Below are 16,308 nucleotides of genomic sequence, written 5' to 3'. Positions count from 1 at the left end.
ATCTGGAGAGACAGATCTGACCTATAGTCTGGAGCCTGACAGCCCCTGTAAGTTGTTCCTGGACAAGCTGTTCAACCTCTGCACCTCTTTTCTCAACTATGGTCCAGAGGATCTCTAAGGGCCTCTCTGCCTTCCAGGCCCCTCTGCCCAGCAGAAGCCTCCTGATCCACACTTTTGTTTCAGATACAGCCTTGTGCTGGAGAGTGGATGAGACCCTAGGCTAGAATCCTGTTTCCCAGGGGGGCGTGAGAACTTGAGCAAATTGCTTACCCTCTCTGAACTTCCGGAGAACAGGGGTGCTGGTTTCATGAGGATGGGATGGGGCTTAACGAGCCCGCAGGTTTAAAGCATTTAGATCCCCCATGTGCTCTGCAAAGATTTACTGTTAATATCATTATTAGCTGTTTTTACAATTATTGTCAGCTTGCCGTATGGTGGCAGGCATTTCAGTGAGTGTCTTAAGAGATACTAACTTGGGCCCGCAAGATGGCTCAGGGGGAAGCCTGACAACCTGAGTTGGTCTCTGGGACTCACATGGTAGAAAGATAAAGTTCATTCCTACAGGTTTGTTCTCTGACCATCACAGGTGTGCTGTGACAAATGTAATTTCATATCTTTTCCGAGACAGAGTGTCACTCTATTGACGCAGGATATTTGATCGCACCGTGAACCCTGAGAGAGTGTTGTTTACTGGAAAAACATGACTTTAGTTGTGGTGTGGCTCAGCCTCAGTACACGCCTTTAACCCCAACCAATGAAGGTCACATTTGTACAAGAGAGCGCCAGGTGTTTGAAAGTGATGTCTAATTGAGTGGCAGACAAAGTGGCCAATCAGAGAAAGATTTGACAGAGTAGTATACGCCCAGTTCTCGGACAGGAAAAAGAGGCTACTTCAGAGAGTACCACAGAAAAAAGAAGAGAGAGAGAGAAGCAGTTTTACCCAGAGAGTTTTACAGAGGCAGACTGAAGGGAACAAGCTAGGCACAGGGAAGGCTGGAATGAGCCAGAGAATGAGGAGGAGGCAGAAGTTTAGAACAGATTGCTTGAGTTAGTCTGAGGTCAAGCAGAGCAATTCAGGAGAGGCAACAAGAGAGAAGCCGGGTTAAATCAGTCAGTTTGAGCAGAACAGCTGAGTTGAATCTGCCAGCCAGAGAGCAGAAAGAACAAGAAAGGGTGAGCTTATTCCGTAGTAAATCTCAGAGGCTGAAATCGTTCTAGGCCTGGATAAGATATTGTACACAGTCTAGAAGCTTCCAGAGCTTCTAGGTTAGCAGAAGGAGTCAGTAAGCCTCAGAGATGACAATTATTATAGGAGAATAAAAAATACTTTTATATTCTGTAGCCTTAGATGGCTGGGAATTCACTCTTCAACACAGGATTGCCTTGAATTCAAAGCCTGCTTCTACCTCCTGGGTGACAGAATTAAAGCTGTGTGTTTCTATGCCTGGGCTTAATCTCTTACTTTTATTATTTTAATTCTCTCTCTGTCTCTGTCTCTGTTTCTGTCTGTCTGTCTCTCTCTCCTGTGTGTGTGTATGTGTGTATATGTGTGTATGTGTGTGTATGTGTATATGTGTATGTGTGAGTGTGTGTGTGTCCACACATGCGCAAGCGTGTGAAGCTCAGAGAATCCAGGAGATCCCCCTGGACCTGGAGTTCCAGGCGGTTGGGAGCCACTCGCCGTGCTCCCTGAGACCCAGACTCATCCTCAGGAAGAAGAGTGAACACTCTTAACCACTGAGCCCCCTCTCCAGCCCTGTGGTTCCACTTTATAGATGAAGAAACTGAGGCACAGAGTGATTGAGTAGCTTGCTGGTGGTCACACAGCTAGTGACCTTGGGACTGGACCAGTAATCCAGGCTGTCTACATTCAGCCTGCTCTGTGACCCACCAAACTATACAGCCTCAAAGACCAGTCTCTGGGAGAACTTCCCTTCATTTGCTCGAGCCCAGCAGGAGTAGAAGCCACTGAGAGAGAATGACCAAAAGCTCCTAATTGGGGCCACCCCGAATTATTTCCTGCCCTAACATGGCTATTTTTTCTTCCGAAAACCTGCCTCACGGAAACAGATCAGCCTTGTCTAGAGCAAAGAAGACCGCCGTGCACCCATTTGAACAATAGGCTCACCTCTGCCTCAAACATGCACCGTGTACCGGAACCACTGATGCCTGAAAGGCTTGGGCCCTTCCCATGGGCGTGGTCAAGGTTGGGCAGCCAGCAGGGTTTGGACATAACTTGACAGTCCTCTGTCCCCAAGAGCTAGGGCTGTTTGTGTCTGCTTTCTTGCCCTGTGGTGGAAAGGTCCTGCTCAGGTCAGGAATCTCAGCCTCCCACAGTCTCCTTTATTTTCCAGTGGGTCATTTAACCGAGTCAGGGATGCTGTGGCTGGGGACATGGCTGCAGCAGGAGAGTGTGTGCTTTGGCGCCTGTGTTGTCTGGACTGTGGAGAGAAGTCTGGAGCAGCCTGGAGCTAGGATTTCAAGTGTCTGGAGGAAGACCTGGGTTGAGTGGGCCAGCCCAAGCATTCATTCCTGTACCGCCAGCTGGGCAGGGGCTCAACCTTACCACTTCTCGACTTGCTTCAGCCTGGGGGTTTTCTTCAAAAACCAAACCAAACCAAAACCAAAGCAAGCAAGCAAACAAACAAAAAAACCCAAACCAACACAAAACAAAACCCACTTCTGTTTTAGATTCTCATGTTTGTATGTGTTTTGCCTGCGTGATGTCTGTACATCACATGCATGCCTGGTGCCCTAAGAGGTGGTGAGCCTACATGCGGGTGCTGGGAATTGAACTCAGGTCCTTTACAATAGCAAGTCTTCTTTTTTTTTTTTTTTAGATTTATTTATTTATTATATATAAGTATGCTGTAGCTGTCTTTAGACACACCAGAAGAGGGCATCAGATCCCATTACAGATGGTTGTGAGCCACCATGTGGTTGCTGGGATTTGAACTCAGGACCTCTGGAAGAGCAGTCAGTGCTCTTAACCACTGAGCCATGTCTCCAGCCCAGCCTGGATGGGTTTTCCTTTTACACACATCCTGTAAGTGTGACCCTCCTAGCATGGAAGGGGTGTTGTTATTTGTATAGACTATGAGCAACCAAAGAGGGGAAAAACAAATCCCAGATCCACGACTTCAGCAACTCAGGGACCAGTGCGGATCGAATGACACCCACCCATGTATGTGTAGTCACATGTATGCTCATGCAGGCACCTGGATGTATATGATATGACACAGAAACCCGCATGCCTTTGTACATGCAACTGGACTGGCACACACGTGACACACAAGTGTAAACAGTTAAATAAGAGCATGTATGAACATGCATGCACACGCCCACAGAAAACACACTGCGTGCCAGCTGCCATTGTAGCTCCACAAACAGTGACTCATTGTCTCGAACAACAGTTTGATGAGGCAGGTGATGAGACAAGTGTCTCTTCTCTCCTTCGTACCAGTGAGGGTAAAACAGCCAGCAATCAACTGCTCATGGGTGCTTTGCAGTGAGCGGGATGAAGGGGTCTGAAGCATTTTGCTGAACACACACGCACAGGCACAAGCACATGCACACGCACACCATGCTGTTTGAGTGGGGTTCACCCCAGACGTCTGTATTTTGGTTGGATACAGAACAGAACATCATTTGCTCATGCTAACAGGGCTCCGGGGAACAGACTTGGATTTGAACCCAGGTTCTATTAAATATGCCCTTTTCGCTTCACCTCTGGGGGCTTCAAAGTCTTCCTTTCCAGAACGGTAGAGATGGGTTGTGCCACCTGCCTCTGAATGTTGGCTGAGCTTGTGTGTGTAAAGCTCTCATCCCAGGGTGTGGCACGTATTAGATGCTCATACCTGGACCACCATCATGTCATATCTGCCCACTCTGAGCCTAAGGGCTTCCTAGGGAGAAGTCAGAACTCTCTCCTGCTGCCTTCTTCTACAAGGGTCTGGCAATCCTGGGTCTGGGATCTCCCTGGGTGCATGGGCATCTCCTCCCAGAACCCCTACCCCATTCCTCTCTCCCCCCAGCTGGCAGCTCAGCCACAGCTCCTGCACACTCCAGATGGCAAAGGGACCAGGAGGAGAGAGCAGGAGAGGAAAGCCCACAGAAGAGGCAGGCGGAGCCTCACTCTCTCAATATGCTAGCTGGAGAAGGAGGGGGCTGCTGGCTGGGACGTCAGAGGCCATCACTCCCCGGGGACTGTTAAAGTCGCCGCACTACCAGAGTATTTGCAGAGGTCCCCTGACTTCTCCACCACCTCCTGCCACCTTCTGAGGCCACCTGTTCTGGGTATGTGCCCCCAGGGAACCTGGTGTCTGTTTTCCCCCAGCCTTTCCTGGACTCCTCTCCTCTCCTTGATTCTACTTCACTTTGCCTCTATTTCTTCCACATTTTCTTGTATATCCATCATCATAACTCTGCTCCCCCCTCCTTCCTGCTTCTTTTGCATCCCCCTTCTCTGTCTCCCTTTGTTTGCCTCTCCTTGTATTTTTCTCTGACCTCTGACATCCTCTTTGGCCTCTGTCGTCTTCTGCCATCTGACCTTTTCCATGTCACCCCCTCCATCCTGTGTCCGCTGCACTCAGAAGAGGGCCTGTCCTGCGTCTGTGGGCATCTCCTGAGCCCAATATTATGGGATTGGTAACGAGGGTGTTTGGCCAGAGGGGATGGCTGTCTGTCTGCTGGGCAGATTCGACAGAGCCCTGGCTTTGAGGTGGTGGCACCTTCCCACTCCAGAGCCCCGTCTGAATTAGCCACTGTCTGGCCACCTCTCATCACCTAAGCCACTGAGTCCAGGGAGCAAGGAGGAAGTATTGAGTATCGGGAAGAGAGCTGGGTCAGAGGATCTCTGCCAAGTTCCCAAGGAGCATCCTCCGGACTGGCAGTGCTCAAGGAGAGTTCTCAGGGTTTGGCGTTCTCATACCTCTTCTAGGCAGCAGCTCTGACTGCACCAGACAGGTACACCATCCCAGACAGGTATGCCTCTTCTGTACAGCATCGTGGGCCTTGCGGGCCTTCTCCTGTGGATGGGTCACACAGTGGGGGCCTTAAGGATGCCCAACACCACACTGGTCCAGGGCCAACCCAAGAACATAGCTGTGTGGCCCCTGTCTGGCCTGGGGGTGCCCCGGCACCGCCGGAAACGTCACATCTCTGCCAGGGATATGAGCGCCTTGCTGGATTATCACAACCACATCCGGGCCAGCGTACACCCCCCTGCTGCCAACATGGAGTATATGGTGAGTCCTAAGCTTTCCCTGCACACCTTCCAGCCAAGACCAGATTGTTCACTGTGGCCCGGGGTGGCTGACTTTGAAGAGCTAGACACATCTGCCTGCCTGTCTGGCCCACGCAAATGGTGGTGAGAATGGGTGATCCATTTTACAGATGAGGAAAGTAAGGTCCTCAGTGAATGGGGTGAAGGTAGGAGATGGGGAGAGAGGTATACTATCTATAGAGGACCTTGGGACTATTCACAGAACCGTCTTCCTTCAATACTGCATCTTATCTGTTTTCCAAATGAAGGAATTGGGAGTCTGAGGACAGGTTTGCCTAAGGTCGCCCAGCCTGCATTGCAAGCCAAGTCTGCCTGCTGCTAAAGCGGGAGTTTCCAATAACACAATATGTGGCCCAAGAATTTTGCTCCACACTGGGGATTTGCAGGGGGTAGAGACAGGAGCTTCCTAGGCTATTGTCTCTCAGCAGAGGTGGTTGCTTGACACACCCAGGCCATTCATTCCCAACCTCTGTGGAAGACCGGCAGGCACCGGAGTATCTTGGGCTGAGGAATGCCCGGAGCTGAATCTCAGTGTCTTTTTCAAAGAGTCAGCCCTAGTGTCCCCCAGCTTAGCCTTCCAGAAGCCAAACCCTCAGCACGGAGGAGGAGGAACATCCTTCTATCACAGTTCCTCCCCAGGACCATTGTCCCCAAAGCCTGGAGAGATCGGCTGCCAGCACAGAGACTTCTTTAGGGAGAGAGATGGCCGATAGCCTCACACCTGCCTAACTAGAAGAGGGGCCCCTCTCAGGGTTCTCTTATGTACGACCTCCTACTTAGATGCAGCGCTAGGCCTTCTGGGTACTTCAGAGAATAAGGTTCATTCCCTCAAGAACCCTTCTGGTTGGGGGAGGGGGGTAGGTAAGAGACACTAAAGTCTACAACAGGATACAGAGCCCTCATATCACGTATCAGGAGGTTAATTGTGAAGGGACGAGACAGGAGTCAGATGGCAGGGAGCTGGGGGCTGGGGTGGGGGGGCATCATTTACTTGTTTGCTGACTTATTCATCTATTAACATTGCAACCGCCACACAGAAGGCCCCCCAGTTCCCAAACAAATGACACATTTAATTGAGCACCAACAGTATGGGCGGCAGTAGCCCCAACAGATGTTTACTTATTGCCTGTGGCATAGAACACAGGGCTCAAACTGGCTAGTCTCCCCAGGGAGCAGAGGTGGCAGCAATGGGGGTTGGGGGAGCGTTGGGCTTCCTTTAGCACCTCCATTTCTTGTTTGCTTGGTGGCTTACTCAGGTTGTGACTAAGCAGCTCTCCCTCCTCGGGCCTTCCAAGCGCCAAGAAGGTCTGGTCAGTTTCCACATTCCCACATGCCCCGCGCTTGCCGTGTGTCATGTTTGTTCGATAGCTCATTTCCTTGCTAGACTGAGTCCTCGGTGCCAAGGAATATTGTTCAATATTTGCTGAGTGAACAAATGCTAACAGAGAGAATTCCAGGGAGTCAGCGTTAGAAGGAAACTGGGTTTTGGGGTTTTGTTAATGTTTTATCATTTATTTTTATGTCTGTGGATGTTTTGCTTGCCTGTACGACTGTGCACGCAGCATGTGGGTGCCTGGTATTCAGGGAGGTAGGAAAAAGGCATCAGGTAGCCTGGAAATGGACTTACAGATGGTTCTGAACCTCCTCGTGGGAGCCAGGAACTGAACCCTCTGGGTCCTCTGGAAGAGCAGCCCCACCCCCGTGCTCTTAACCACTGAGCCATCTCTCTCCAGCCCTTATTTTGTTTTGAGACAACATCTTGTCAGCAGTGGGAAATGTTAGCTGCCTTAGAGTCCTTAAGTCTCGGCTGTGGGAGACTTTAAGCAGGTCCTAGGGGCCAGGGCTCTCTTCTCTTCCGGAGTCTCCACAGTTTCTCCTGTCTTGTTATCCTGCCTTAACTCCATGTGGTATCAGCGTCTCTAGAACTGGAATTATAGGCAGTTGTGAGTTGTTACATGGGAGCTGGGAACCAAAGTCAGATCCTCTGAAAGAACTCTACGTGGTCTTCCCCTGTGAGCCAACTTTCCAGGCCTGGGAGCTAGTATTTTGTTTTTTTTTTCTTAAGATTTATTTATATGTGAGAACACTGTAGGTGTCTTCAGACACTTCAGAAGAGAGCATCCCATTACAGATGGTTGTGAGCCACCATGTGGTTGCTGGGATTTGAACTCAGGACCTCTGAAAAAGCAGTCAGTGCTCTTAACCACTGAGCCGTCTCTCCAGCTCTAGAATTTTTTTTAAAGAGATTTTTTTCCCCCAGCTATAAACTGTGAAGATTTTCCACACTGGAAACTTATATAACTATGAAGAAGGCTAAAGAGGGGAGGGATTTATAGGTGTCGATGTGGAATACTCACTAGGGTGAGCTGCCTTGTCAGGTGAAAGGAGTCGGGTGTAGAACAGAACACGCAGCCATTTGTGTGTCTACATAGCTGGGTGTACAGAGTATTTCCGATTGGAGACTGCTGGGGACAGATGCAGGGTGGCTTAGAGGACAGTCCAGGGGTAATGAAAGATGTAGGCTGGTCCACTTTGCCTTCTTTTCAAATCTTGTTTTCGAGACAGTGTCTCTCTGCTATGCAGACTTGACTGGCCTGGTGCTTGCCTCGTAGACTAGACTGTTTTAGATTTATGGAGATCTTCCTGTCTCTGCCTCCCGAATGCTAGGATTGAAGGTATGCAGCACCACATTCTGCCTTTATTTTTAACCTGAATTCGTTGCAAGTTCCCATACTTTAAAAGAAAAAGGTCTTGGGGTTGGGGATTTAGCTCAGTGGTAGAGCGCTTGCCTAGGAAGCACAAGGCCCTGGGTTCGGTCCCCAGCTCCGAAAAAAAAAAAAAAAAAAAAAGAAAAAGAAAAAGGTCTTGAGTTGAGTTTTTAAATGAAAATACTGGCAACGTAAGCTCAGTGATTTCTCTTCACTCTGAGCTCAAGTCACATGGAGGGAGAACTGATAACTATTAGATAAATGCCCCAGGATTCCAAACTGAGCTTGGCGCTTTCCATTTGAGGTCTAGTGAGAAAGAAAGAGCCCTGGACTCAGAGCCGGACACCCGAGCATAGACCTTGGCTCAGCTGAGGATTTGTGCTTGACCTGGGAGTCTGTCTTAGCCTTAGTTTTCTAATCTCTAAAGTGGGTGTATTGATCTCAGGAGACCGAGAAAGCACAGTGATGGGTAAATTGGCATTTCTGCACCAGACTATGGTCATGGTGGTTATTTTCCCTCGGATAAACCCATGGTCTTTCCTTCATCAGGTTTGGGATGAGCAGCTGGCCAGGGCTGCTGAAGCCTGGGCCACCCAGTGCATCTGGGCCCACGGACCCTCACAGCTGACGAAGTACGTGGGCCAGAATCTCTCTGTCCACTCCGGCCGGTGAGTGAACTTCTGCCCTTCTTTTAGTCATTGGACAAATGTACGCTGAGTACTTACTCTGGCCAGGCACTATGCACAGAGGTGGATACTGTGATTAACTGGGCAGACAAGCACATATGGAAGCCCGTTCTAGTTAGGAGACACAGGCAATGCAGACTGGACAAAAGAGAGCTCCTGCCACTTCAGAGAGTGAGGATGGATTTGAAGACTCACGTGTGCAATGAGGTGATGAGGGCTTCCGGGAGTGGAGCTAGGACAGAGTGGGGAGGTGAGTACGTTGGGCGCAGGAATGGCAATGAAACCGAACTGCTAGCCTGGCTTTCCTCAACATTCCAGCTTCTGAGTCAGAATGTGGGTGCCTAAGGTCTGGGTGTGTGTGTGTGTGTGTGTGTGTGTGTGCGGGTGTGTGAGAGAGAGAGAGACAGAGAGACAGAGAGAGACAGAGAGAGACAGAGAGAGAGAGACAGAGAGAGAGAGAGAGACAGAAAGAGAGACAGAGAGAGAGAGAGACAGAGAGACAGAGAGAGAGAAAGAGAGAGACCTGAGAAAGTTATGCCTACATTCCAAAATTGGGGTGGGGGGGTTGTTGACCTAGGCTATTTCTAGATGGGTGGGTTCCATAATCTAGCAAACTTTAAAGACTTACAAGGCTGAGGAGAGGTTCTGCTGGTAAAGTATTATCTTGCAATCTTGAGGACCTGTGTTCAGTTCTCAAAACCCATGTAAGAAAGTGGAGCACAATGGTGCATTTCTGCAATCCCTGCACTGGGGAAACAGAGGCAGAGGGTTCCCAGGGATCCCTGGCTAGGCAGACTAGCCTAATCTTTGAATTTTAGGCCAATGAGAGACCCTGTCTCAGAACACAAGGTAGATGGCATCTGAGAAATGATACCTGGGAATGACTTCCAGCCTCCAAATGGACACACATGCCCCACGTAAACACATGTCTGCACCTGTGCACACAAACATACACAGAAACATTTCAGAGATGCCCGAGTGGCACATTTTTATCCAACAAAGTAAGGATATTAGGAAAACATGACCCTCCCTATCCTACCAGTTTGCCATAACCCAAGCAGGGGTCAAGGTTGGTCCTGACTGAGCTCCTCAGACCATTGGGTGCGTCTCTACCTTCCCATGTCACCAGCTGGTTGGAGACAGTGCGAGGCCCTGGGAGCCGTGACTGGTCTCTCAGAACCCTGCAGAGCTGATTTGATGGCCGTGGCCTTCCCCTGGCTTGCACACCCTCTTTTCTGCTATGAAATTCTTCCTGTGTCACTCAAATTGCCTGATGGCAGTCCCTTTGGAGCTCACAGAGGAAGCGAGTTGACAAACAGAGGCACTGTCGCACATTGCCAGTGTGAGTGTTTCCGGGTCCATTTATGATAGTTATGCCTATCCATTAAATACAGTGATGAAGAGTAAGACAGAACACCAATGGACAGCCTGGGAAAGGAAGGTTGACACGTAATTCCCTTCAGAAAATGCAGCTTATTTAGAGAGAGAGAGTGGTTAAGTCAGTGGTTAAGGTGAGTTCTGTTTTATGAAGACCCCAAATCACAGTTACCTGCAGTTTCAGCTCCGAGGATCCAACACAGCACTTTTTTGACATCCCTGGGAATGCCTACACACACACACACACACACACACACACACACACACACACACACACACACACACAATTTAAAATAAAAATAAAATATTTTAAAGAACATTTTACATTTAAGTGTATATGGGTATGCCATATGGTTTTCGTGCCCTAAATCTGGATCTTCTGGAAGACCTGAGCCACCTCTCCAGTTCCAAAATGTAGTCTCTTTTAAAGTGGGAGAATAAGAGAGCCAGGGAGAGCCAGCTGAGGTGGCAAGGCCTTTAATCCCAGCACTTGGCAGAGGCCGAGGCAGGCTGATCTCTGTGAGTTCAAGGCCATTGAGAGTTAGATAATCGATGCCATCGAGAGGGTTGGTGAGGGGAGGCCAGAGACACTCTTCAGAGAAGTCACCAGAGAAACACCCCAGAGAAATCCCAAGAACAGAAGGAACATCATACTTCTGTAAGTTTGAGGGACTGGGTAAGAAGTTTCTTGTCAGCACACCACCAACCTACAGCATTAGACTGCTGCTAAACTGTCCCAGAGAGAGCGGCTTGGGAGGTGGCCTGATCTCTTCAGGCTGTGGACATTGTCAGCTCTAGCTGACAGAGAAAGTCCTCAGACCCCATCAGGTACCTTAGCCTGCGGAGAGCTTCCTGGGTTGGTCTGATGATCCAGCATGCCTCTCCTTCCCTGAAAACACGAGCTCTGAGATGCCCCCACAACCTGGCTCTTTGCCCAGCTTTATTGAGCACTTACTATGTGCCAGGGACAGGTGAGCTTGCCACAGTTCTTCAGAACAGAACCATGAGGTAAGTATGACCATGTACATTCTATCATTTTACAGATGGAGAACGTGATGGAGAAATGAAGTGATTCACCAAACAAGTTGGTGACAGAGTGACTTTTCCATCCTCCATCACCTTCTTCCATGTTCTTGGCCTCCCTAGGTACCGTTCTGTGGTAGATCTTGTGAAGTCTTGGTCTGAGGAAAAACGCCATTACTCATTCCCAGCTCCAAAGGATTGTACCCCACACTGCCCTTGGCTGTGCAGCGGTCCTGTCTGCTCCCACTACACCCAGGTACCCTCTTGTTTGCCATTGAACAGATGGAGAGTAATGGGGACGGCAGGATGGGAACTTTCCCTCTGGGCCCCATGGGCTTTCTTTTGTTTCTCTTTTTGTAGACTGGCTCACTGCTTGTACCAAGCTGGTCCCTAACTCTCCATCCTCCTGTCTCAGCCTCCTGAGTGCTGGGACCGCAGGCACTCCCGCTATTCCACGTAAGGTGTATGGTCCTGGAAAGCTGTGCAGACGATGCATTGAGATGAACTCTATCGAAACACGGGCTCTCAGGGGCCTGGAACTCATCACAGACATCATATGCACCATTGTTTTGTTTGAAATATTTTGGAGTATTTTCTGTCTCCCAAGACTCTTACTGTCTGTTTTGTTTTGTCAGCTCATTCCAACTTTCTTTTTTTTTTTTTTTTTTTTTTTTTTTTTTTTCGAGCTGGGACCGAACCAGGGCCTTGTGCCTAGGCAAGCGCTCTACCACTGAGCTAAATCCCCAACCCTCATTCCAACTTTCTTAAAAAAGCAAAAATAGGTGGCAGTGGGTGCTCATGTCTCTAGGCCCAGCACTTGGGAGGCAGAGGCAGGCAGATCCCTGTGAGTTCGAACTCAGCCTGGCCTACGCGTTCCAGGCTATCCAAGGATACATAGTGAGGCATGATCTGAAAAAAACAAACAAAACAAAAAAACCCCAGCGAAATCATGGGACAATATTACCTCCATCTTCCTAATGAAGCACTGAGGTACAGAGAGGATTAGCGTCTCAGTCAAAATCTCACAGTAGGCAAAGCTGAGTCAAACAAGTGCCATTCAAAGGTTTGTGCTTAACCTTCTTGTAGTAGCGTCGCGTGTGCGTAACAATGCAACACATACTCCTTACTGTTCGTTTCAGTAAAGTGTGATTTTTTTTGGAGAGACATTCCATCACAAAGTAAATGCCTCAAGCCATGCCCCCTACCCCATTAGGATGCAGACGTGACCTCTTCCCCCGTCCTCCAGTCCCCAAGCCCAAGATTTCACATAATATACTCAACTGGAATGGGGTCCGTTGCTGCCCAGGGCTCCTTCGAGTCTCAGCTTGCCTGACTCTTTGCTTCTGCAGATGGTGTGGGCCTCCTCCAGTCGGCTGGGATGCGCTATTCACACCTGCAGCAGCATCAACGTGTGGGGCAGCACCTGGCAGCAGGCTGTGTACCTGGTCTGCAACTACGCCATTAAGTAAGTCCTGCCCCGGGGTTGCTTCTATTCAATACTATAGGGGTTTTGGGTATTTAAGAGAGTCACCTGACAAAGTGTTGGTTGGTTGGTTGGTTGGTTGGTTGGTTGGTTGGTTGGTTGGTTGGTTGGTTGGTTGGAACAGGGACTGGGTCTTGCACGAGCTAGGCAAATGTTCTACCCTTTAGCCACAGCCTTAGCCAATAATCCTTCTTCTGAACCTGGGGAGACAGAGAGAGACCAGGAAGAGAGAAAAGAAGAGAAAACCAAAAGGCAGGGCCAGGGGTGGGGTGGGGGTGACTGTGGCCTGAATTGGCCCATCTGTCCCCCGCCCCCCAATGTCTGTGCTAATACTTCACCACGAAGCTAGCCTTTCACACCAATGCTAGGCATTACCGGACATATGCAAACCTCTCACGGGTGCAGTGCTAGCCCCCTGAGCTCACCCCAAGAAACAGACAATAAGAACACCTGCGCCCTGTAGGAGGACGGATTGCTTGGAAGAGCACACTCAGCTCTCAGACTCAATAGATCAGGAGCCATCTTTACAAGAGAACGGCAATAAAAGTTTCCCTCCAATATCAGTGTTCAGGCTTGTGAACATTACAGATTTTCACTTTGAAATGAGGAGAAAGGAACCTGTTTTGGTGTTTTCGAGACAGCTCTCATTCTGTATCTCAGACCTGGAACTCGATGCTTAGCCAACAGTGGCCTCAGACTTGCAGATTACATTCTGCCTCGGCTTCCCCAGTGCTGGGGTTAGGAAGCATGGCCACCCGGTCTAGCCAGTATCTACTTTTTGGGAGCAGGATTTGTCCTCAAATGGTTAAACAAACAAACAAACAAACAAAAACAAAATCCAAAGAGCTACTTTGATTCTATCAAAAGGCCTCTCCACTCCCAACCTTCCTAAAAATTTAAAGGTGCTTTTAAAAGTACTTTAAAAGAAGAAAAGGAAAAAACAAAACACGAGGCTCTCTTGTAGCCCAGGCTAGCCTCGAATTCTCAACAAGGATGACTGAATTTCTTGTCCCCCTACCTCAGCCTTCTGATTGTTGGGATTATAGGTGTGTTCCCCTCATACCTGACTCCCAAGAGCCCTTTTTAAAAGTATAGTTTATAGTATCTGGCACTAGCCCTGATATCCATGCACATTCCGAGGAGCTCAATGGTTGAATGAATAAATTAATGAAACCTGTTATAAAATCGGAAGTACAGATTTTCCTGATCACTTCTTACTCGCCAGGCCTGGTGGTGCCTGTGTAATTCCAGCACAGGGAAGGGAGAAGCCAGGAGGGTCAGAAGTTAATGGTCACCTGGGTTGCATAGTGAGGTCCAGTCTTGGCTACAAGATACCCTGTCTCCAAAAGAAAAACAAAACAAGCAACACATAATGCCAGCACAATACTTTGAGGAGGATATCCTTAAATTTTATTATTTTTTTAAAATTTCTAAGTTGTTTTAAATGCACACCTAAATGGAATAAAGTAAAATAAAAAATTCGAATGCACATTATTTTTTAATTTTTTTAATTTAATTTATTTTTAAAGTAGTTTAAATGAGTATGTAAATAAAATACATTAAATTTTAAAAAATTTAATGCATATCATTTTTTAATCTCTTTTTAAAAACTTTGCTTTGTTTCACTGTTGTTGTTCTGTGGTTTTGAGACAGGGTCTCTTTACATGGTCCAGGCTATTTTGGAACTTAGCACATAGCCCGAGCTGGCTTCAGCTTCAGCTCCCCGAGTCCTAGGATCTCAGAGATGCGCCACCGGCCCTCTAGCTAGGGTTCTCAGCTGGTGATGGGGTTCTGGAAGGCAGGAATCTGAGGACAGTGGTCCAGGGCCAAACCCTGTTTGTGGCCCGTTTTATAAATAAAGTTTTATTGAAATTCAGGGATATGATCCCTTTATCTCCTCTACAGCTCCTTTCACGTCCCAGAGACACATGCATACACTAAATAAACGAATAAATAATAAAAAACCTAAAGGTGGTAGTGAAATATAACATAAAATATACCATGGAGCCTTTTAAATGAAGAGTCAGTGATAACGGTTATCGCAATACTGTGTAACCAGTGTCGATTTACTTAGTTACTTTTTATGTTATTTATTTATATTACGGACATTTACTCATTTCTGGGGGTGGTGTGCACAAGCCACAGTGCACGTGTGGAGGTCAGAGGAAAACTTGTTGGAGTTGGTTCTCTCCTCCCACCTTGTGGGCCTGGGGATTGAACTCAGGCCGTTAGGTTTGGCGAGTGCCTTGACCAGCGGAGGCATCTTGCTGTGTCTGTTCTTCTGTTGAGACAAGGTCTCGTGTTGTCCAGGCCAGCTTTTAATTCATTAATTAGCTAAGGATGATCTTTTTTTTTTTTTTCCTTTTCTTTTTTTCTGGAGCTGGGGACCGAACCCAGGGCCTTGCGCTTGCTAGGCAAGCGCTCTACCACTGAGCTAAATCCCCAACCCCAGCTAAGGATGATGTTAAACTAATCCTCCTACCCCCACCTCCTAGCGTGTACCTCCCAACCTGTTATACATGCGGTGCTGGGAACTGAACCCAGGGCCCTGTGCATGCTGGGTAAGATCTCTAACAACTGAGCCACAGGCATCCCCATCCCTTCTAAACCTTTTCCTTTTTCATCAGCCTACAAGAAACTTTGTAACCATTAGACAATGAGTCCCTCTTCCCTCTGCTAAAAGGTGGTGGTCTTTTGAGAGCGCGATTCTAGTTCAGAGCACCTAGAATCTGGGGGCACTCGGGGAACAAGAGAATACCGAGCCTTACATGATGTCACTATTTGCCAAGCATGATGTGGCCCCCGTGTGCACAGGCTGCATTGTTGCTCTTCTCTGCATCTCTATGGAGGAGAGATCTTCCGATGTGTTTGCAGAGAAAGACACCAGGGCTTACCGAGATGCCACGCTCAAAGGTCACATACGCAGCTAACCCTCCTGGATAAAACATGAAAATCTGTGAAGGCTATTTGCCCTAAACTCTTCTGTCCCCTAACCCTGTTTCCCCTGGGTCTGTTCTCTTTTAGGGGCAACTGGATTGGGGAGGCACCTTACAAGACTGGGAAGCCATGTTCTGCCTGCCCTCCCAGTTACCAAGGCAACTGCAACAGCAACATGTGCTTCTCTGGGCTCAAATCCAACAGGCTCCCATGGGTCTGAACTGGCGCAATGTTATGTTGCCCCCAGCTGAACCTGGCCCTTGAAAGATTCCTCCCCAAAGATGAGAGGGAGAATTGGGCAGTTCTACAGTCCCTACAGTTCTTTATAAATCCCTTCACTTTAACGTCTTGTATGTATCAAAGGAGTCTCCCCTTCCTTCCTTAGTAACATCTTTGTTCTCTCCCATATCTGGAGAGAGCTGCACTTTTGTTTGTTTGTTTTTGTTTTTCAAGACAGCACTTCTCTGTGTTGACCACGTTGGCCTTGAACTCAGAGATCTACCTGCCTCTGCCTCCAGAGTGTTGGGATTAAAGGTTTGCGCCACCATGCCTAGCAAGACCAGCAGTTTTCTTTTGTCTGATTATCCCGAGCTGGGAACAGAATAGGAAACTCAGTTTGTGACTCTCAGGCCTCCAAGCCCAGACTGTGCACCCAGTGAAAGGCATTCATTGAACAGTCTCAACCTATCGCTCAATGTTAGAGTACTTGCCTAAGTACTTGCCAAGCCGGGTGTGACGGTGGTGCACACCTAGGATCCCAAGGTTCAGGAAGTAGAATCCAGAAGTTTAGCAGCTGAAGGTCACCCTCAG

The 16,308-nt window shown here is 48.5% G+C and overlaps 1 protein-coding gene and 1 long non-coding RNA gene across 3 annotated transcripts; one reads left to right on the top strand and one right to left on the bottom strand.

Moving 5' to 3' along the window:
* Window positions 1–4,815: 4,815 nt before the first annotated feature.
* R3hdml (R3H domain containing like) lies at window positions 4,816–15,718 on the top strand. The gene is made up of 5 exons (XM_032904891.1): window positions 4,816–5,246; window positions 8,542–8,660; window positions 11,202–11,334; window positions 12,428–12,543; window positions 15,586–15,718. The coding sequence occupies exons 1-5, from the start codon at window positions 4,986–4,988 to the stop codon at window positions 15,716–15,718; spliced, it is 762 nt and encodes a 253-aa protein (XP_032760782.1). The 5' UTR covers window positions 4,816–4,985.
* Window positions 10,985–15,493, bottom strand: LOC116902380. 2 transcript variants are annotated; one of them, XR_004388064.1, is made up of 3 exons: window positions 15,330–15,493; window positions 12,360–12,761; window positions 10,985–11,236 (listed from the first exon to the last, which is right to left on the bottom strand). It is a non-coding gene; the product is annotated as an uncharacterized LOC116902380 (long non-coding RNA). The 2 variants fall into 2 exon arrangements; XR_004388063.1 differs by lacking the exon at window positions 10,985–11,236 and having other exon boundaries at window positions 12,208–12,761.
* Window positions 15,719–16,308: the final 590 nt, after the last annotated feature.

Source organism: Rattus rattus, chromosome 5 (genome assembly GCF_011064425.1).
Source record: "Rattus rattus isolate New Zealand chromosome 5, Rrattus_CSIRO_v1, whole genome shotgun sequence".
Lineage (NCBI taxonomy): Eukaryota > Metazoa > Chordata > Mammalia > Rodentia > Muridae > Rattus > Rattus rattus.
The sequence above is the reverse complement of the archived record's forward strand: the minus strand, read 5'-3'. Positions and strand labels throughout refer to the sequence as shown.